Raw genomic sequence first — 21588 nt, 5'->3', positions numbered from 1 at the left:
CACCACACACAAGGTTACACAGGGAAGAAAACACCAGCCCAACTGATTCACAGAACCACAGGGCACAGCACGAGACGAGAATGATACCACAGACAGCACAGACACGGAACTGCGTGTGTCGGGGTAAACTTACAGGCACGGAAACTGGTGGAGCAATCATTAACAGAGACAGAAGAAAGCGGGAAGGCTCTCTCAAGGGTGTCCACGTTACCACGCACACGGCCTGACATGCACGAGCAGTCACGCTCAGAACGTCCGCAATCAAAACAACATGCCCGTCTCATTCTCTTGTAGATGGACATCTTGGCTATAACCATGTGGTTGGATGGGAGGAGAGGAAGAGCGGTAGTTAATGGCAAGGTCACGCTCAGCAAGGCAGCTAGAAGGAGCTGAAGGGATTTAACACAGGTCTTAGTTCATTTTAACAGTCTTGACCCAGAAAAAAAAACGCCGAGTGACTGTTGGTTAACAGTTTGGTTGTACATCAGAAAAAAGCAGTGAAAACATAAATTGCCTTTATAGTCCCCCAAGGCTGTTGCGTATTACTTTTCTCCCCCAGGTAAAGCAGGAGACCACAGGGAAAGGGCATGGCTGATTCTAATCAGGATCTGGGATGAGAGGAAGGGCATATTATAGACAGTGAAATCGTAACCAGTGTTTTTCCCCTGGCACAATTAATACAGGAGGACAGATATACACACAGTGGATTAATTGCTTATTTGGTACAATAAATGGATTTTGCAAGATGCAAAAAAATATCTAATATGTAGGTTTTCTAATTTCTATCCATTTCTGGGCATTAGGCAGAGCCTGGGACAAGCTTTCATCAAATTAGATGTGAAACGATTACGTGTTAATATAGAATCTGAGGATGCCTCTGCTGAACTTCCCCAGCGTGAGTTTACATGATGCCTACAGGAATTTAAATTTACTCTTGACAGAACAAATATCCAAATCTGTCCATATAAGAAATGCAGCTACTCAAGGCTAACGCTGCGTATTTGACATTAAAGGCAGTTCACAAATAAGAAATCACCAAAAGCGTGTGAGATGTTGGTCTATTGGAATGCATTTAGCTACTCATGGGTGTATTTTCCGCTTAAAGCTGAATCTGGAAATTGCATCAGCTTTCTTCTCCCCACCCACCTAAAACTGAGAAGGCAACTGGGCTATTGGTTAATCACAATTTTTTCCTCATACAGAAAAATTACGGCCAACATAGATTAAAAACTATGAAACATGAAATTAGAGGAGAGATCCTATGTAAAATATGTGACTCAGATTTGCAAGCAGCACTGCCAGCTCTTCGAAAGCCTGCACTGTAGTTTCTGCATTGCCTGGGGATACAACTCAAGTGCTAAGCCTACAAAAGTTGCTGGACACTCTAGTGGTTCTCAAGACCCTTTGCCTTTACCCTTGAAGCCAATTTATATTTTGGTACAACAAAAAACCTTTTTTTGTACCTCATTTTGATGCTACAACTGGCAAACATGTTTGCTTATCACTTAGCATGAAACAGACTGCTTCTCTCACAGGGTGGGAGAAGGATTCATCTTTATTCCCAGCACCACAGCCAAACAGTCAAGCTGAAGTGGAGAGGTGTTATTCCCTGCGCCCACACCCTCCATTTGGAAAGCCACCCCCCCCACACACTTCTTTTTCTTTGTGGAGAATGGTTGTGCTCTTATTTTAAAATATGGCTTGTGGTTTTGCCCTCTTAGAATGTTACAGTCACTAGGAAGAGGGGTTTAAATCTCTCAAATGGGTCAAGTCCTGTTCTAAGACCTTTATGACTTGCCATACAGTATATTTGTCAAGCAAGGGTAACGTTATGATTGCGAAGAACAGGCACTGGGGGAGATGAATGAGAGATCTCTTCAGCAGCAACTCCATTCCTGTAAACTTGGCTCACATTTAAGGACACGTTCTTTTAGCATCCTAGCTAGTTGGTTAGTCAGAACATCATGCAGCCCCAGCCCTGTTCAGTGCGTGGAACATCAGCGTGATACCTTGCTCATGAGCTTAGCTTTCACACACACACAAAAAAAAAAAAAAAAAAAAAAAAGAAAGGGAAAAAAAAGAAAAAGTTCCACTATAGCATTTGAATCAGAAGAATTTAGAGGACATGGTGTCAATACTCGGACACCCGCAAACAACAGTGATTGAAGTCAAAAAAGAAGGAAAACTCTTTCACTGAAAACTCGAAAAGAAAGTTATTTTAAAAGCATCCAGATCTGGGCTACAACTTGGGGAATACATGCTGGGTTTTTCCTTCTTCATTCCTTTTCTGGAAATATTGATTTGTTATTTATACCAAGGAGGGAAATGAAGATGATTTTTTGTTTCACTGTAGATAAATTGTTTTGAAAAAAATTTTAATCAAATGCTGTAGCAGAAGAGAAGCCCATCAAACTCTGAAATGCTATGCTTCTCATTAGCAGCAGCCCCTGGCTTTCATTTCCATAGTGCATTTTGGGTTCATATACGATAATAGAATTTGACACATTTATAGGGAAAGAAAGTCCTTAAATATATATATATATATATATACACACACACACACACACACACATACACACACACATATACACATACATACATACATATACCATCTTTAAGGACAAGGGGAGGTGGAATAACTCTTGAAATGATTTTGTCGGAGGTAAGCCCATCATACTGGATAATTTAAACCTCCTACTTGATAAGGATTGGGGAGGAAACACAACTTCAAGCTAGTGCCTCTCAGGGACTGTTTGCAACTGTTATTGTTGGTTGTTCTGGCGATCATGCATTGTTCTAAAATTTCATGTTGTTAGCATGCAGGAACAGGCTGAAACTGGTAATCGAAGCAGCAAAAAGCCATTTGCTATAAGAAGATTAAATGTTAATTATAAGCAGTCACATTCCAAAGCAGCATATGCATAAAAAAGAAAACATGCTTTTACTCGTCATTCCTTCCTAGTCATCATTTGTACACTCACACCAAATACAAAGTAGAAATCTCAAAAGACAAACAAAAACCAGCACAAAAAATCAGCAACAATGATCAATGAGAGAGATTCAAAGACAGGACAGAAACAGTTAAAAATGATTGCGTCCCACACGCTGAGTTGACAAATCTTTGTGAATCACAAGGTCTAGACCCAGGTGCCACTGACCAGGACAGGAGGGGCTTTGCTCTACTTCTGGAATAGATCGTTTTCACTGATCCCTTCACCTATTTACTTCCAGTCCTCTTTCATAAAAGGTAAGGGCCGTTTTGACCTCCCGTCTGGTGGAGGGACTGCCAGGCTTGAAGGATGTGTGATTCAGCCCGGAAGCTCCTTTCTCTGGACCACGAGTCACAAACAAGCTCTTTAACTAAATCCTGATAAGGATTTGCCTTCATGGTGGGAGCTGTTCCAGGATATGTGGACACTCCAGGTGTAAAATTATACTCTGAACTTATAAAATTACATCAAAATTAAGTGGTGGACCTTCAATTTTACTCAATTGAGTAAAAAATACCAATTCTCTGTCTTTCGCTTCCCAATCCTTCGATTTTGCTTGAGTGAATCATGGATATTCATAACTTCTGGTATTCTATTTCCATTTCTCCATGATTGTTTCCTTTTCTAGAGTTGATGCAGGTGAGAAGGTTAATTTCAGATAGCAGAGTGCCACTTACAACTCCCAAGGTTAGGTTTCAAAGAACACCTTTGAAAGTTTCAGTATTTATTTAAAACAGAAGAAAGTCTCTTATGTACCCCCTGGACATGAAAAGTGCCCTCTCTCCTCTGGTGGTTACTGTTTTTTCTTTTCTCTATAGTTATCCAATGCTCTCTTCCCAAATCTCAATCCTCAGGACAGGCTGTTCCCCCCAAGGGTTTCATCAGACAAAGTAGATCTGTGGGGACATCTAGTGGATCTGTGTGGAAGAGCAGCTAGTTAATGAGATCACTTAAATAAAGCCTTTAAGAATTGAAATGTGTACAGCGGCATTTCAATTCAGTGGTTTCTCACAATCCACAGTGGATGTTGAGAGGAGGTGAAAGGTTCTAGGAGAAGGTCCTAGAGTCAAGAGTGGCAGCTTGCGAGCAAATGGCTCCGCAGCCATCGCCAGCAGAGGAGGACCATTGGTGCCCATTGGTCTTCTCAGGCTCTGCTGCAGCTGTCTGAGACAGGGAACAGGCAAGAGGATATGTCTGGTAGGTGTGAATGCTGTAACTACTTGTCATTTCATCTTAGGACTCTGGGAACTTTATGTTCAATGAATTGCCCCCATAGGCCGGCTTAACTCTAAGAAAGCAGAAATATAAGCCTCTGGGGACACAGTCTTCTCTTTTGCCTACATCATAAGGTTCTTGTTCTTGGACCAGTGCCAGATTCCAAAAGGTTCTGTGGCTGCCAAGAATTAAACCCTGGGTCCCACCTTTCTCCTAAGAACCCTGTCCTAGCAGTTTTACAACTGGAGAAAAGGCTTTTATGGGCTTTCCTTCACCGCAATGAAGTGGATATTCATCCAAGATTTCCATTATGACTTCCTCGCACCATTTGTGGAGACAAAACAAAAGTACTTCCTTAATGGAGCTCATCAAAACTATGTGTTTACTCTTCAGTGGTTAAAACTGGAAGGTATCTCAGACGCACTCTCAGACAACTTTTCCTGTATTTCCAAAGGTCATGATCATGAGAAAGGAAATCCGCAGAGAAGTGGCTGCTTTGATGCATCACAGTTACTGCACTTTCCTGTGTCAAACTGACAATCAGCTATCAAACTCAGGTTCTCTGCAGTTAGCCCTTATGAGCCAAGCCTGGAATGGAAGAGGGAGTTGGACTCCATCCTGTTCTCAACACCATCTGCCCACTGTATCAGCCACCAAATCGTCAGCCAATTTCCAATTGCAGAATCTTAATTTCCAGGGTGGGTTGGAAGGGGCAGGAAAAGTGGCTCTGGACAGAGAGGCTCAGGTGGAGTTTTCCAACTGCTGGGGGAAAAATATTTTAGGTTTCAAATGAGCAAATTCTAGGGAAGACTGGTGTGGATGGAAAAAAAAAAAAATCTGCCAGTCAGTTCACAGACACTTTTCAGATCACAACTGCATGTTTAAAATCAGTCCAATGAAGAAAGGATTATTTTCAAGCCTGACCCTATGGCTGCCCTTCAAAAGCTCAGCAGCAACTGAAATTGTAAGTAAAAATATCCATGGAAGACAAAGTCCACCGAGGTGTAAGCCTGAGGCATTTGTTTGATGTGACACTGGGAATCAGAGGGCATTCTTTCAAGTCCTGCAAATGAGGACTGATGTCTTCACTTAGCAAAATTCCTCCTATTAGCTTCTGGAGGGAAATGAAAGATCTTCCAGGTAGTTTTCCAAAAGTGGAGAGAGTGGAAAGAAAAAGCTAGTTAATGGCAGCAGCACAGAACACACCAAACTAGTTGGCCACCATCTTGTGGTTGGGAAAGGCAGAGGAATTTGGCACTAAAGGTGTTTGTTGATTGACACCACATTTTCCATCTGATTCCGAAGGATCATTAGATATAGTAGGCAGCTCTGCAGGTATAAAAGTGGCTCATGGCCTCAAGCCATCCTTAAAGGTGCTCTACAGATGACAGGAGCTGTGGAGTCAGTTTTGGCAGAACTGTGCTTCACATCGAAGAAGGTCATTGTTTTGTTTTGTTTGCACACTGAGCAAACTCTAAAGACCAGCCCAAACCAGATGAACAACTTGCCTGCTGTACAGAAATAGGACTGTGTGCTGAGACTTCTCCAAGTTCCAGAGTGGTTGTACTGAACTGGTCTACAGTGTTGGGTATTGTTTTCAGGGACTCACACACTTGCATAAAGACCCAATGCTCATTGCTGTTGCCACGAAAGCAACGTTGCACCTAGAGAAATACCAGCTCTGAGACCACCACCTCTTGTGGGTGAAAAGGGTCCTGCTTCTTGAGTAAGCTCACACACTTGCAGTTAGTCCTTCAGCAGTCTACCCAGCTCACTAATGGAACATTCTCCTCTAGCCTTCTTCCTGCCTTAAATAAGGATCTTCGAAGACACCTGACTAACACCCATAGTGGAACTCTGTGTGTCCTCAGGGGTGTTGAGCGAAAGAGAAATTTTATTTTAGAGCAAGGGAACCTCATAGACTACAGGAAATAATTACCACTGTGGAAATACTTGTCTCCGATAAGGCAGTTTAGATACTTACAGTCCCCGGGTTAGGTGTCCAATTAATTCTCTAGCAAGCACTTTTTCATATAGAGACACATATATTGTAATAAATACATCACTCTATAAAATAACTCTATGCTTATATATAAAAATATGCATTTTTACACATAGAGTACTGGTACATATCATATATATATCACAACTGAGGAATATATATGCAGCATATGTGGAACTCAAGCTCTATAGCAGAGGAGACCAAGTATAATTAATCATAGGGCAAGCATGATAATGACCCCCAATTGAGGGGGCATCTAGAGCTGTAGTGGTAATTACTTCAGCCTACTCAGTGTCCCCTAAAGGTCCTGAGACAAGGCCTTCAAGAGAAACACTGTTGTAAAGGTCTTATTTTCAAGTGGAAAAATAAGACGGCGCCACTAGCTGGTAAGAGGCTGGGGGTGGGGTGGATGAGCAATGGGGATTCCTTTGCTCAGGTTTCTCCAGCTCCCGGCTACTCTGCAGGCTGTGTTGGATGGGGGAGTTAGGGCATGATGTCACTGCTACATGCAACATAAATACCAAAAGAAAAAAAAAGGAAACTGCACAGAAAATAAAAAGAAGTATCTTGTCTAGAGAAAGACAGGGGGAACTGGACTCCGGGCTGCTGGGAACCCGTTTTACTCACAATATATCACTACCAGTGTGCAGTTAAAATAGAGTGGGGGCCGTATTCCAAGGCAGCAAAGAGAAAAAAAAATAAATCAAAGATATGTCAATGATTAGAAGTTAAAGAGAATTCCTTCAAACACATCAATTTAGACATGACTTGTCCCCTAGGAGTCCACCCTTTGGCAAACTTTTAGAGGCTGGGGGAGAAAATGTAAATCATTAGACCAGGTTTGTTATACAGAAAAAGGAAAAGGGTAAACAGTTGACTCTGAGAGGTTGCTCCTCAGACAGTTGAGTTTGACTCTTCCTTGATGGAAGCTATGAAGAAATGGAAAGAAACGCAAAAGTTAAAGTATACTACCATAGAATTTCCAGAAATGGAATGTCCACATTCGCTGTTTCTCCAGATAGTATGACATGAAACACTTCAGGCTGTTTGTTGAGTGATGGGGAGGGGAAGGAGGGCAGGGTAGAAAGGGAAGAGCAAGGTTGGGAGGAGAGGGATAGGAAGCTATGGATAAAGCCCAGCACTGATCATCAGCTCAGCCTCTGTGGAGCTGGCCAATTCCGGTGTGACTTATTAACACTTGGTTAATAGGTTTGGACAAAAGTCTATGTAGGCCAGTTGCCTGCTCCAGCTTAGGGCACTAGGGAAGGTATGTCCAGAAGTATGGGGATTCCCCAGTGCTTTATAAAGAATTCTAGCTCTTTGTAGTGAAGTTTTCCTTCCAACTGAAACCTAGCGCCCCAGTCTCCTCACTCACCTGGGAAGTGAGGGGTGGTCATGTTTGATGTCTCACTTTATTCTACCCCCCCCCCACATCCCCCGCCCCCCCCCCCACACACATCTGCACCCTTCTGTCTGCAACACAGGCTGCTCTGGCCTTTTAATTAGGAAGAATAATATTTGGATAATTCTGATTGTTATCAAATATTAACCTCACAGCCTAGGGCTGCTATGACATGAGGTGCCCAAGGTGGGAGGGGTGTGCAGAGAGAAGGCAGCGAGACCCCTGACATGCTGGCTTGGCTTTGGAGAGGGAGTCCTTTTGTAGAAATCTGTGCTGTGTGTGATGGGAGATTATACACTTCATGAGCTGAACCAACTTTAAGGCAAATGAAAAGAACAAAATTATTTCAAACAATTATATGCCTCTCCCTCCAGAATGACGGCTGTTTGCTTGCCTGAAAGTAAGAGGGAAAAATTATCCCAGAGACTGAACCTCAATTCTAGGGACTTTAAAGTTTGGCACTATAGTGCCCTAGGAGGGACAGTCCAGAATCAGAGCAGGAGTCAAAGAAACTTCATCCTTCCACCTCTAGTATTACCTCCTAGAACCTGTTCTCTGACAATCACCAGGAAGATCCTTTAAAATAATTGATGGTGTCATCTCCTTGTTTAAAATGTTATTATTGCACTAAAACCCAGGGTCTTACCACAGTACTGTTGTCCAGCTGATCTTATCTTGAAACTCTCTTCCCTAAACCACCAGCCCCATTGGCCTGCCTCCCTTCCCTCAAATGCACCAAACTTATTCATGCCTCTTGGTCTTAGCTCTTGCTCTTCTGCCTACCTGAACTGGGCCTGAGATTCAATGTCACCTCCCAAGGGAGGCCTTCTAGAACTTGCTGGTGAAAGCACCACCCTACAAGGTTGCTCATACTTCAGCAGTCTCTCTTCCCAGCGCTTGTTTCTAGATCTATTTCATTATTTCTGTGGATTACTATTTTCATCTCATTAACTACAGTGAAGGCTTCAGGAGGACATTGATTTTGTCTTGCTCACCACTCCATCCCCAACACCAAAAATGGAGCCTTATGCAAAGAAGATGCTTAAAAAGATGTGACTCATAGCCTTGCTATTTCACTGGAAGCCTCCAATCCCCTTTCTCTTGGGTTTATGTGACTCCCAGCAAGCTCATCCTCTTGCTAAACTTGCAGCATTAATGTCCTCTTTTTGTAAAATGGGATAAATAACACCAATGGGATAAAAATCACACAGGGATGTGACAATGAGGATCAAAGAAAAAGACCATAAGAAGCTTTGCAAACACTAAATCACCATCGGAAGAAAGGCGTCATTATCATTTTCTCTTGGTTTGTAAACAATTTCTGTTAGGCAATGCAATATAATTGCTGCAAAAGGCATGTACTTCTCAAGGCAAAGCCCACTTCAATATCTGGTTTCTTGGGACCTCAAAACCCAATATCCTGAATTACCCTATTTTCCTTATATTGGAAAGCTACTTTGGAAGAGGCTGGGTTTTGGATAGGATATACCAGAAGCTACCAGGCCCAATCTAATGTATCCCAAAGCACAATAGTATTTGACAGTGGTTCCTGGGACAATAACAAAGTCCATCAATGATGGCCAAGGTCTTTTCTTAGGCCAGTTTAAGGATATCACATTTGAAATGTCTGCCCTTTGGTACCAAAACCTGCAGGAATCCCAACGGGAAACAGAGTCAGATACAATGTGGGAAGCCAACTCCTCAGACTCAGTTTCCCTCCCAAGGTTAATACTGCCATCTTTACATTTGAGGGCCCCCCATCCTCTGGAATCACTCTACAAAAATTCCCCCTCCTCCAGGGCCTCAGTTGTCCTTCATTTCATACAGGAACTTATTATGTTTCACTGGCCACTTCTGCTTAGTCTCCCCTTTAGAGTCAAGGAGTGGGATTAGGCCCTAGATTCGGGCCTAGGTGTTGAGAGTGGTGATTTTTCATCCTCTGCTTTAATAAAGTGAGGACAGGTATTTATTTCATGTCTCTTTAAACTGTTGGGTGAAACATAAACATATTCAAGAAAACTCTTGATGCTTAGTGTTTAATAGGAAAAGGAGAAGGGAAATGAACTGGGGGGAAAAAAGGAGAAGGGAGGGAGAGGGAAGAAGCACTACTTACGCCGTTTGCAGCCGCATTTTTTTATTCTTTTGGGATCTGTGATGTCATCATGACAGGCTTTGCAGTAAAAAAATGCCCTGGAGAAAGAGAATGGAAAAACTGACACATTTCATAATCCACCCAAATGAAATGAGTACCACATTTCCTCCACTGTGGTGCCAAATTAATGAAACACGCCAGCACTAATTTCCTTTAATCTTTTGAAAGGTTTAGACGTTTACAGACGGAAATGTTTGTTGCAAGACCATTTATTCCAAACACAGGACTCTGTGATTTGAGTTAGTGCTTCTTTTAATAAACTTTCATTTGAAAAGGAATTGGGGGAAAGGTTGCTGATGTGACACGTGGAGTCTGCTCCCTTGTCTTTTGATTTTGAGGGCCAGCCTCAAGGCAGCTCATCCAGAACACATGTTCTGCAGCCTGGGCCCATGGCGGGGAAGTGGGACACATCTCCAAGACCCTCGCAGTCTGGACAAATACCCACTAAAGAAGGCACAAGGATGATGTTTGTCCAGCAAATAAAAATATTTGCCTTGTCACTTTGAAAGCTCCTTTTCTTTGTAGCTGAAGTGTGAAATGTCGGGGGTGGGGAGCAGGAGAGGGTGGTAAATAATACCCATGAATCAAGTGTTTTTTTTTTTTTTCAAATCCTTCCTGGGATCTCAGAGCTCCTATTTACTCCAAAACTGTTTCATAGACTCCCATGCCCTGGAGCCCCAAGACATGGACTAAAGGTTTTCTTCTCTCTAGGATGCACAGCTCAGCTGACCACTGGACTGGGGTGGGCAGAGGGTATCAGAGGGTTGGGATGGGTAGGAGACCTAGAAGAAAGAGTAGACATTCACTTCATCTAACTTGTGTCAATGTGTAATAACAAAGTACATTGACTCTATCAAAGATATTCTAGATGAGGTAAAATAGGATCATTCAAGGACTATTAAAATGCACAGTGTCTAGAAGAAAAGTACTAGAATTCTATGTCCTTTCAGTACTGAGGAGGTCATAAAGTTCACTGGAGGAGCCTTACAACCACTCAACATGGGGATTAACAAAATCTCTGGCTTAATGCCTTTACCACTTCCAACATGAAATTGCATGGCAGGTATAAACATGGTCCTTCCTTAACCAGGGCTAAAAGATGTAACACTATTCTTGACTTTTTTATTCCTGGGTTCCTTTTAATATTTTTCACGGGAGCTGCATTTATAATTGGCACCGGTTGGAAATCAACGATAAGACTTTCATATCTGGAAGATATTGCAGATCTTGCAGCCAAAGTCTCTGGAACTCAGTGTCCTCATCTCTGAATGGAGGAGGTTATCATGACCTGTCTAAAGTCATCCTGTGTTGGAACTTGGCTGGCTCCAGAGCTTCTAACTCCAAGCCCAATGCTTTCTTCCCTAGAAGCTCAGCCACTATTTCTTCAAATGCCAGTTTTCATCAATGTTGCAAAAAACAAAGAGAAGGTATGGATGGTTTGCCCTGAACTGACATCTTGGCTAAAAACCAAACCAATGGTGATGTGCCTTGAAAAGTGAAGAACAGGAAAGAAGAAAACAAATTTTTCCCACATCCTTTGTCCATTTCATTTTCTCCTTCATCTGATGTTCCTACCTGTAGTATTAATGGTAACAATAATAGCTAACATTTATAGGCCACAGACTATAAGCTGGATGCTGTTTTAAGCATTTTTATAAGCATTAATGCATTTGATCCTCAAACAATCCTCTGAAGCAGGTATGGTTATTATCTCTGTTTTGCAAATAAAGACTGAAATTTAGCAACCTGCCCAGGGCTACACTGTGCTAAAAGAAATCTATGCAGTCTAATACCAGAGCCCAAGATCTTAAAAATATCTCTCTACTAAAGAGATGATGAAATGATAGGTCTGAATATCATTTTCAAACTGTTGAAAGATAAAACCTGATTACTTCATGAATTAAAGCTGGATTCTGAAAGTGAAATAGTCACAGAGGCCAGACAGATAAAGCTAATGAGTGAAATGGGTTAAGGGTGTGGTCTCAGGTGACTGGAGACATAGCACCCAAATGGGGGTGGGAGGGGAGCAAAGGATTTCAGCTCCAGTTGAATTTTTCCAAGTGGCAGTTCAAGCAAGCACCATTCTCTTCGCCATCTATTTCTGCCTCTTTCATGCTCACCTGGCAGAGCTCCACGTGACTATACAGCTGACCTGAGCAGCCAAGTGTGGCCAGGGAAAGGAAACACAACTGTGCTGACTGATCTCACTTGCAAACAATGGGCATATATTCTGGGGCCTTCTACACTCTTCAGGATCTACTCTGGACCTCCTTCTCCTGCCTCAACCCTCCCTCCCTATTTGGCTCCCCACCTACTCTCCCACTCACACCACCCTTTCCTCCAGCAGCTTTTGGCTGGTGACCCTGCCACATACGTCATCAGGAAGACCAGTCCCACATCCTGCAAGGCTGCCTTGTTTGTTCTCTGGTTTCTCATTGTGTTTGGCCAATGGGAGAGCCAGTGGTGAGAAGAGATGAATTCCTCCTCACCAGGTCATGAAATGATAGGGTCAACATTTCTCTACTGAAGGAAGCAGCTCCTTCCAGGCAGCCATTCCTACACTGCAACCTCTCACACCGGGTTCTGACAGCGCTCCCTCTTTATGATTCTGCTGAGCTCTGGCTGAGAGCGGCTCTACTTTCTTGCCATCTCTTGTCAGCTTTCCTTAATCCTCTGCCAACAACTTTACAGAGTCTCCTCATAAACCTTCTTCCTTGTTCCCATTAAAGTATCACATGCTTCTTTCCAGAACCTTCATTGACACGGCACCCATATTTATATCTCTACCCCGTGTCTTTCCCCAGAACTACAGAATCTTAGCTGCAACTGCCTTTGTGACATCTTCGCGTGTCTATTGGTACATCTCTTCTATTTAACACAGTTTAACTTAGCTCAAATAGAATTCTTAATTCCCTGCCTCCCAAACTTGCCCCTCCTCCTGCTCCCCCTAACTAAGGAAGATGGGCCACCATCCACCCAATTGCATCAGCTTCAAATCCAGGCTGTAGTCTCGATTGTTCTTTCCCCCCTCACTCAGTTCATCAGTGAGTGCCCTGGACTCGCCAAAATATATTCTTAATTGGTTTCACTTCTCTCTACCTCCACTCACCAGTCTAGTCCAATCTCTCACCTAAACGACACAGTCACTTACCAGTCTCCTGGCCTCCTGGCCTCCTCTCCTGTTCTGTTACATTCCATTCTCTACATTGCAGATGGAGAGACTTTTTTTTAATAATCTAAACCAGATTATGTCCTCCAGCTTAAACCATCAGTGACTCTATTTTATAACAAACCATTCCCTGACCTTCTCCCCAATGTCATCCCTCTACTTAACTCTTCCACTCACGCTTCCTTTCCTTCTGTTCCCTGAACACAACAAACTTGTTCCCACCACATGTTCTCTTCCCTTCTGATCTTTCTGTGATGGGCTCTTTCCCATCACCTTGGTCTGTGCTCAAACATCACTCCCTCAGAGCAGCCATCACTTATACCGAACCTGAATCAGTGAGCCAGTGACATAAATTCTTTGCATTATGAATAAACCACTGCAGTTCTCTCCTCCCTGGGAATGTGCATTCACAAGATCAGGGATTTCTCTCCATTGCTCACCACTGTTTCCCTGACGCCCAGTACAGAGTGCTCTAGAAAGTGAACAACCAACAGACATTTGATGAATGAGAATTCTGCCCAGTAATGCTAGTTCTTCGAAGTTTTCAGGAGAAACTATAACAAGGATTTCTGCATAAAAGTGTATAACTTTTTCAGCTTGGCAACATTTTTTTTTTTTAATTGTGACTCTAAAGAATCATGTCTGCAAATCAAACTGAGTCACAGAGCCATGGCTTTGTGATGCTGATATTAAATAAAGATTACATGCCAAGGTTATTTTTAAAAGGAAATATTCAGTGGCAAGGCATGAAAGACAAGAACCTGAATGTTCATCCCAAAGTAACCTTTCTAAGAGTGCATATGGATAGTTCTACTCCTCTTTCCCTACAACACAGCATCTGTAAGTTTCTATGAGCTATAGAATCCATTAACTTCTTTTGTTGCTTTTTGCAGCAAAGGGTACAAACTCAATACTAGATCATCATTATCTACTTTTCCATTTTTACAAAACTTGTTTAGTTTCATTCAAATCTCCAATGTCCTTTCTGTGGTTTTCTGCAGTCTTCATCTATTTGAAATCCCCTAACTGACAACATTTGCTCTGACACATCACACACCATGGAAAATTACAGGCTGGTGTTGTAGCTGATTGTGTCAGCAAGTATTTGTGAATACCATAAAGCACTGAAATGAGACATATTGCACTCCCTAATATAGGAGGTAATTTGTTTTTTGGACTGCCTGGTATTTGTGACATTCATTAGTGAGAGATGCAATAGGAAATAGAATTACTCAAATGGGAGCTTCATGCTATATTTGCTATCTGGGATCTATGTGATCTATGGGCCGCTGGGCTCCCCACCCCCTGAGTGTGCAGCTAAGATGCTGCTTCCAGCTTCTGTCTGGACACGAGCATGACTTTTCCTTCCAGAAGACCTAAGCATGGGGAGCTTCAGTCCCACTCACCCCTACTTTCTCCTCTCAGGTGAGACCAGTTCTTGGGGGTCTCCTGAAGAACGGTGAGGATCCATGAACTGGGTAAGGGGATTTTCCTCTCCCAGGAATGGCAATCCTTTTCCAATTTGCAGAAGTAAATTTGTCATTCAATAGATCAGCTTTAAAGATTTTTTTATCTTTGGCTTTCCCATCCCATTTTTTTTTTCTAAAAATTTTAATAACTGATATGGCTAGTTCGTAAGAGTGGATGAGGAAAAAGAAAATAATAAGCATCCATTGTCACCAATATTAGTTGTGTGCTCAGCATACCAAGCTCACCTCCAGTGTACACTCTGAACTGAACTTCTGGCTTTTAAATCCTCTCTTTAATACTCACTAGCAGAGGGAGTAAGTAAGTCAGCCAACTTGTGCTTCAGTCCCTCATGTAGGAAATGGGAATACTACATATCTCGGGAGGCTGGTGAGGGAATTAAATGAATCCATCAATACCTGGTACTTAGTACCTTGAATGGTACTGGCACTTTTTAAATGTTACCTAAGAATTTGCTAGTATTATTGTATTTGGTAGAAAGTGGGTTTTAAAAAGGAAAGACCAATTCCAAACCAGGCTCTGCATTTGCTTATGTGTTGTGATGACATGGACAAATTTATCTATTACAGATGAAGAAACCAAAGTCCTGAGTGTTTTAGAAGACTTACCTTGTAAGGTTATTTTGAGCAGTAGCAATAAAGAATATAGAACAACTAGCACAGACCTGGCTTGGAGTAGGGATTCAGTAAGTGAAGACAATGGACTCATGTAAATAATTATAGAATGTCCCAATTAAATTAAATGTCCCTATTATTAAAATGTTTAAAACACTGTCTGTAATATTACCATTGAGCTGAATGTCACATTTGTGTCACATTTTCTGCTCATAAATTTCCCCAGTTCACAGGATAGAATCAAACATAACAATATTCCAGGGTCTTCTACAAAGAGTCCTATGATTGTCTAGGGTACTTAGGTTTAAGGACATGAATAAAAGTGGCCTTTGATGAAACAAAGAAATCCTGGGCTGAAGAACCGAACTTGACAACTTCAAATATTTACTTATAAGGTCACAAGTAGAAATATAACTAGTTTAGTATTTCATATGAAATTAATTCAAACCTTTGAGATTCCATTTGGCATTCAAAGTAGAAAATGGTAATTCTGGAGTAAGTTTGCCCAGATAACATTAAGTAAGGATCACGAGACAACAGGCCAGTTGTCCAATTAACTCCTATTTACATAGGGTTTTGGGTTATGAAGAATCACTTCAGCTCACTGAGCCTCAGTTTCCTTCCTTGGAAAAATGATGTCACAGCTGATGAGGCCCTCATAGTTCTAAAATGTTATTTTTTCATCCAAAGACATGAAATTGATTATATAAACATGAGTCCATTTGAAAGCACAATCTCTTTTTTGGAAGACTTGACACCTTATAGACTTGTTAAGGAATTATGAGGTTAGTGTCCTCCACATATGAAAAGCATGCCTACCTCCATGGGTTAAGATACCTATGTTGGGGCCAGAGTGGAAGGTAGCTTAAAATAAGCACTTACCTTTTAACTTCTTTGGCATCACTTGCGATGAAAAATCCTAAAGTACCTTCTTGTATCTTAAGATGGTTTCCAGGGTTAATTAATATACTGCTCAGTGAACAAAAACAAAGAAAAAAGACATATTTGTAAGGTCATTTTCTGAATAAAATCTTGAAGGCTACACCATATTCTTCATTTGATAGGGGCCCCACTAGTCTAATGCTGTCCCCAAAGATTTTTGTCGAGAGCCTGATTCTACTGTCGTACATATTTAGTTGGATAATGCCATCATAAAGCTCTACTGCTTAATTTCCAGGCTGGCATATTCCCATTTGTGGAAATCAAAGGTTTTAGGTTTTAGGGCCAGGTTTACATAATAGGGCTGCCATCATGGGCTTCTGACTTGAAGCAAGTAATAATGTATCCCACCCTGTGGAAACTGCTGTTGATGCCCATCATTGAGTGACATTGGTCTAATTAATAAAGCAATTGGTCTAATTAATAAAGCTATTGCTACACCAATTTTCCACCAGATGACAGAGCATTAATGGGACCCCTATATGCATATGGAAACATACATGTATACACACCACATATTACTGCGGGGAATGGTACAAGACACCCATAACCAATCAGAAGCAAACAGAACATCTGCATGACACTGATAAGGACATGGAAGTAGGTTCCATGTGCAGCCTATGTAGAAACACCCAAACAGTGAGAAAAAGAAGAATGCAGGAATTTGGAAATAATGATTTCAGGCTGCTATTTAAAAAAAAACAAAAAACAGAAGGGAGTGTTTGGATAAGGTGTGCATCTAGTATATTCTGATTGAGGCAATTGTAATTAGAAAACAAATGCAAATTACCCCTTAAAAAAACCTTCCCTTACAAAAAAATATAAATCCACATATACACTGTCCTAGTTCAAAGTGGAATATATAGATTAGCAGACCAATTTGTATGTGGACCGACAGAAGAGATAAATGTGTCCTAATCTAATAAATGGATGAAACAAACAAGTTTAATTTTCTGCAGATCAAAAGCTGAATACAGGAATGTGTTACACAGACTGAGATGAGGCTTTGGGTTTAATGGACATGGAATTTAGGGTGTCTAAATGCAGCAATAGAAGTAATAGAGATGTTCTTTGATCTGACAAGCTGGTGTTTAAGGTAATAGATGTTTGAAATCAGGCTAGAGGAAGTCCCTAGTTGTCTAAAACAATCAAAATGGAGGATGGTAATTAACATGTAATCTTTTTCTGTTGGTAAAACTATTCCAGAAAAGTGGTGTGGCTGACAGAGTGATGCATCTATAGCTATACAGGAAGGACACAGGTGAGTTTCTGTTCTCTTGGGCAAGCCCAGAATGGACCATTATTGCAAAATAATGGTTGTGGTCACAAGAACAGCACCATTACCCACAATGAGACCTGACAGAAGGAAGCCAATCCTGTGCCATTGCTGTTATTAACGCTAAATAATCGCCAGTATCTATGAAGATGGCTGTTCAGCCCTAGAATGGCAGGCAGCAATGGGATCCCTCAGAAGTCAGGAAACCGCAGGTTTTGCTAAGAGCCCAGCTGGCAACGGGCAGGGGTGTGGGGAGACATCTCCTCAGCTCCCCTCCAACTCTTTATGTTGTTTAACAGTCCTCTGATTTTTCACAACCATGAGGGGCAAAGGGTCAGAGCTTAAGGTTTAAATGAATTCATTTCTTAAAGCTAACCCAATGTCATGTTTAGAAAGGCAGTATTCTGGACTTTGCACACATTCACACCCTCTTTCCTTTGAGGCAGTTCTTGCATGCCCTGGCCAATACCACACAATGGATCCAAATTGCCAGCATTGCCAGGAAGTAGCTTTCTGACTGCGGGTCACTAAACCTCCCTAGAACTCAATTTTCTCACCTAACAGATGGGAATGGTGGTAATTGTGGCCTTTCTTAGGGGACAGAATGAGATAAGGCACAGAAGGCTCAATGCATATTGGCTATTATTTTCTACTACTTATTATTGCCCCCAAATAAGCCAAGAGCATATTTTATTTTCAATGGAATTATCAGATTTTCTTTAGCTGGTCCCATGGATGGCACACAGGCTGTACTCTGTCCATATAAGGTAAAGTTACTGGTGAAGAACTATATAATCCAGAATAATGTACAAGGACATACATGAAAAATTCCATGTACTTGTGGAGTATCGAGGAGCTAATGTCTTCAATTTGGAAAAGTCTACATTTTGATATGTATTCATATGAGAGTGTAAAATAAGCTGAGTGGAAAAAAAAATCCTATCATGATTTCAACAATGCAATTCAAAAGGAGAAATTTGACAGTCATCAATGTCTAGGTGACATATTCGCACAAAACAAGCTTTGCACAGAGCCCCACTTCCTTTTTTTACATTACGTGCTTCATTAATTGCACTCCAGTGATCAAAACCCACTGTGTCATGGTGGGAATACGGAGATGGCAAGGTTCCTATCAATGAAAAGTTTCTTTTTATTTCCTTGTTCTTTATCAACAGTGAACAAGAATTGGCCTACAGTGAGAATTGGGGATTGTCATTCCAGAGGCTGCAGGCTGAGATAATTTATTACAGCCTTCAACCTTGTTTTAGTCAAGTTAGTGTGATAGGGAGGAAAGATGCTAGGCACCAATGGCAAGCTTGTTTGTGCTCAAATCTCAAGTTTGCTACCAGGGGGTTAAGAAGAAGTACAAGAACAAGGCAAGTACTCAAGTCCCATGAGTTCAGGGCCTGGCCTTGGCCACATGGATACAGCTAAGTCTCACTTTCCTTATCTGAAAATGAAATGAATACTCACACCCTTACAGTGTCACTACGAGAATTAAAATGCTTTGTGCTACCATAGAGTAGGTTCTTAATACATGGTTACTATTAATAGTAAGCAAGGTAATTCCAACAACTAAATGAGAGATAGGTAATTTCTCATAGCATTACAGTTTTCCATATTGTCCTTGGTATTATAATAAACTACTTAGGAGGTACCCTATTTTTATTGAAAGATCATTTTACTCACTGCACTATGCAAAATATTTTATCCCTGCATAACATCTGGAGATGGACTAATTCGGATTGGCTTTTGGCTGCACGGCACAGGATTTCTCCATTAAACTTTATGGCACCAAAAGTATCCCCAAGGATATCGCTGACTGCATGATTCCAGGAGGCCCTCTTGCTCTCTTGGACTGGGGTGGGAGGATTGAAATCATCTCTATGTGAGGTGTGAGGCTGTATCATTTGTGCCTATTCAGATCAGGCTAAGCCGGTCTTCTGGATGGGAATCAAAAGAAGGAACTCAGCTCTTGAGACAAATGAAGGCAAGAGATCTGGATTTCACTCATGTAATTAAGGGTTTTGGAAAGAAGCATGCGCCCCTGATTCTGGGGGAGCATGACACATAATACTCCCCGCGTCAAGGTACAAAGTTCCAAAGACTCTGAGGAAATACACTACTCTTTTTGATATTTTAGACTTTAAGTCTTCTATTCACATTCCAAACACAGAAAGTTTAAATAGTGTTAATCTTCCTCTTTTTGAAAGCATGAAAAGATAAGGCTCCCAGACAGAAGTGACTTGTTTTTTCCTGCAGAGTGCCTACTACCCTTAGAATTTGCTATTGACCTCCCGACGGGAACACGCAAATCTTTCCAAAGATCTTTGATCTCTTAAAAGAGTATTCCATGTTAAGTTTGTTTTGTTCTCATGGCTGCCAAAAGTCTCCCTCCCTGTGCATCACTTTAAATCAGTCTCTGGCTCCAATTTTGTCTAATTCACTAGCTTATCAGAGATAAACTTCAAGATGTGTCATGTGAAGAATCAAAAAAATCTCTAAGAGAAAGCCCATATATCAATTAACAGAATTCCAATAGGGACATCTTCTTGGCAGAGGTGGACTTTCTCTCATTTCAAGGAACCTATAAATAATCCTCTTTCTTCTATGACCTTGTTAATTTCAATTGCAAACATTCAGCAACAGCTGGCAACAAGGGGCCAGTGTGATCTGGATAGTCACAAATTTCCCAAAGGATACTTGCTCTCTTTCATTTGTTCTCAGACTAGATTCATATCTAGACTTAGCCTTGGTTCCCTCACCACTATATGAAGCACATATGTATTTCTGTAGGGAACCCATTAGTTGAGTTAAGGAGTAACAAAAAGCACGATTGTATTTTTTTTTGTGGGACCCTCGCCAGTGGCCGGGGATCGAAGTGGTGCTGCAGAGGCTGCGGGCAGCCTCGCAACCCAACGTTCAACTGCTGCGCCACCAGGGGAGGCCCACGATTGTATTTTATTTATTTTTGTAAATAAGTTTCTTACAGTAGCAAGTATAAAGCCCTGCTTGCGATAGACACTTTTCAACTACTTGCTGAATGAAAAGAAACAAAAGCTAAAACATACCACTGGAGTCAATTCCAAAAATTGTTCCTTTTCTCTCTGCTAAGGAGAGAGGTAATCACAGCTGTCCTTTCAAAGTCTAAGTTGCAATTCTCATCAGTCAAACCGACCAAAAAAATGTCCATACTACTGCGAGAAGGTTAACAAATGAACCCACAATCTCCCAGACACAGTAAGTAGAAATACGCAAATACACATGGTTGCTAGGAAAATAGAAAGCACAGAGTTGGAGTGACTGCAATATTAAAAACACTACTCATGTAGAGCTGAAATCTGTGTTCCTAAGTATAGGATCTGTTGAGCAGGGATCTGTTGAGTATAGGATCTGTTGACCTGTCCTGCCAGGTCCCTCCAGCAGAGGAGCTCGAGACCTCCAATTGTGCCAGGTTCTGTGGTGTGTGTCTCTTACTGAACCTTGGTCAGGTCAGAGATCTGGGGCTTAATAGAGGGAAATGCTTCATTCCCTTTCTCCATCACTAGACTCAACAACTGGGAAACATGATTCTTTCTCTCATTGTCATGAACTATACTTGTTTGTAATTTTGGAGACAACCAATAATTGATAATTCAGCTGAAGTGGATTTTTTTAAGGAAACTTTTCTCCATTATGAAGATACATTTTTTCATATTTCTCTCCACTCCCCTTAAATTTTGGTAGGTGTAATGTACCATTCCCCAAGCAATTACAAAAATATCACTCACATGAGACTATAGCTTGTACTTGATAACATGGTAATTATATCTGTGTCTAGCAAGCTAATGGGACTTCATTCACCAGAACAAGAGAAAAATCAGTATCTAAGACCTCTGTTCATGCTGTACCCAGATGAATCACACCACCAACAAGTGGCCTCTTGGACCAAACAAGGTCATTTACTATTGATACTGGATAGGGTTTTGAGCGAATTGTTTCTCACTCAGGAAGTACAAGTAACCTGCATTACAGGCTATGTTGGGGCACAGCCTGCAGAGAACCCAAATCTCAAATCTTATTGCCTTTCTGGAACTTTTCATTTTTTCTGGACTTCAAAATACGTGTTGCCTGGAGTCCCACACAACTAGACACACACACTTTTACTTATAGATTGTATGAAGAGACACAGTTATGTTTTCCATGCTTCGATATACTTAAGCAAAGTTCACTTACACAAAGACAGCATAATAAAGATTGCTCCCAGCTGGTTAGAGTCAAATAGCCACCACGCGGTCCACCATTGACACGAGCAAGGACTTATTTAGCTCGAATCCATCTCAATAATTTTAGAAATGGTAC

General features: G+C 41.4%; 1 protein-coding gene across 18 annotated transcripts in view; it reads right to left on the bottom strand.

Annotated features, from left to right (window-relative positions):
* The window catches only part of KCNMA1 (potassium calcium-activated channel subfamily M alpha 1), a 696711-nt gene that overhangs the window by 113860 nt on the left and 561263 nt on the right, over window positions 1-21588 (bottom strand). For 15 of the 18 annotated variants that reach the window (XM_054689909.1, XM_054689920.1, XM_054689919.1 and 12 more), the window contains 2 exons: window positions 15915-16001; window positions 9723-9799 (listed from right to left, as the gene is read on the bottom strand). In XM_054689909.1, coding sequence (XP_054545884.1) covers window positions 9723-9799; window positions 15915-16001 — 164 coding nt within the window. Of the gene's footprint in view, window positions 1-133; window positions 308-9722; window positions 9800-15914; window positions 16002-21588 lie in introns of all 18 variants that reach the window. The other 3 variants (XM_054689921.1, XM_054689918.1, XM_054689916.1) reach the window with 1 other exon arrangement.

The sequence above is a fragment of the Talpa occidentalis genome, unplaced genomic scaffold (assembly GCF_014898055.3).
Source record: "Talpa occidentalis isolate TD23 unplaced genomic scaffold, MPIMG_talOcc4v2.1 talOcc4.8, whole genome shotgun sequence".
In the NCBI taxonomy this organism is placed as follows: domain Eukaryota; kingdom Metazoa; phylum Chordata; class Mammalia; order Eulipotyphla; family Talpidae; genus Talpa; species Talpa occidentalis.
Note: the sequence above shows the minus strand (reverse complement) of the source record. Positions and strands in the feature narration are given on the sequence as shown.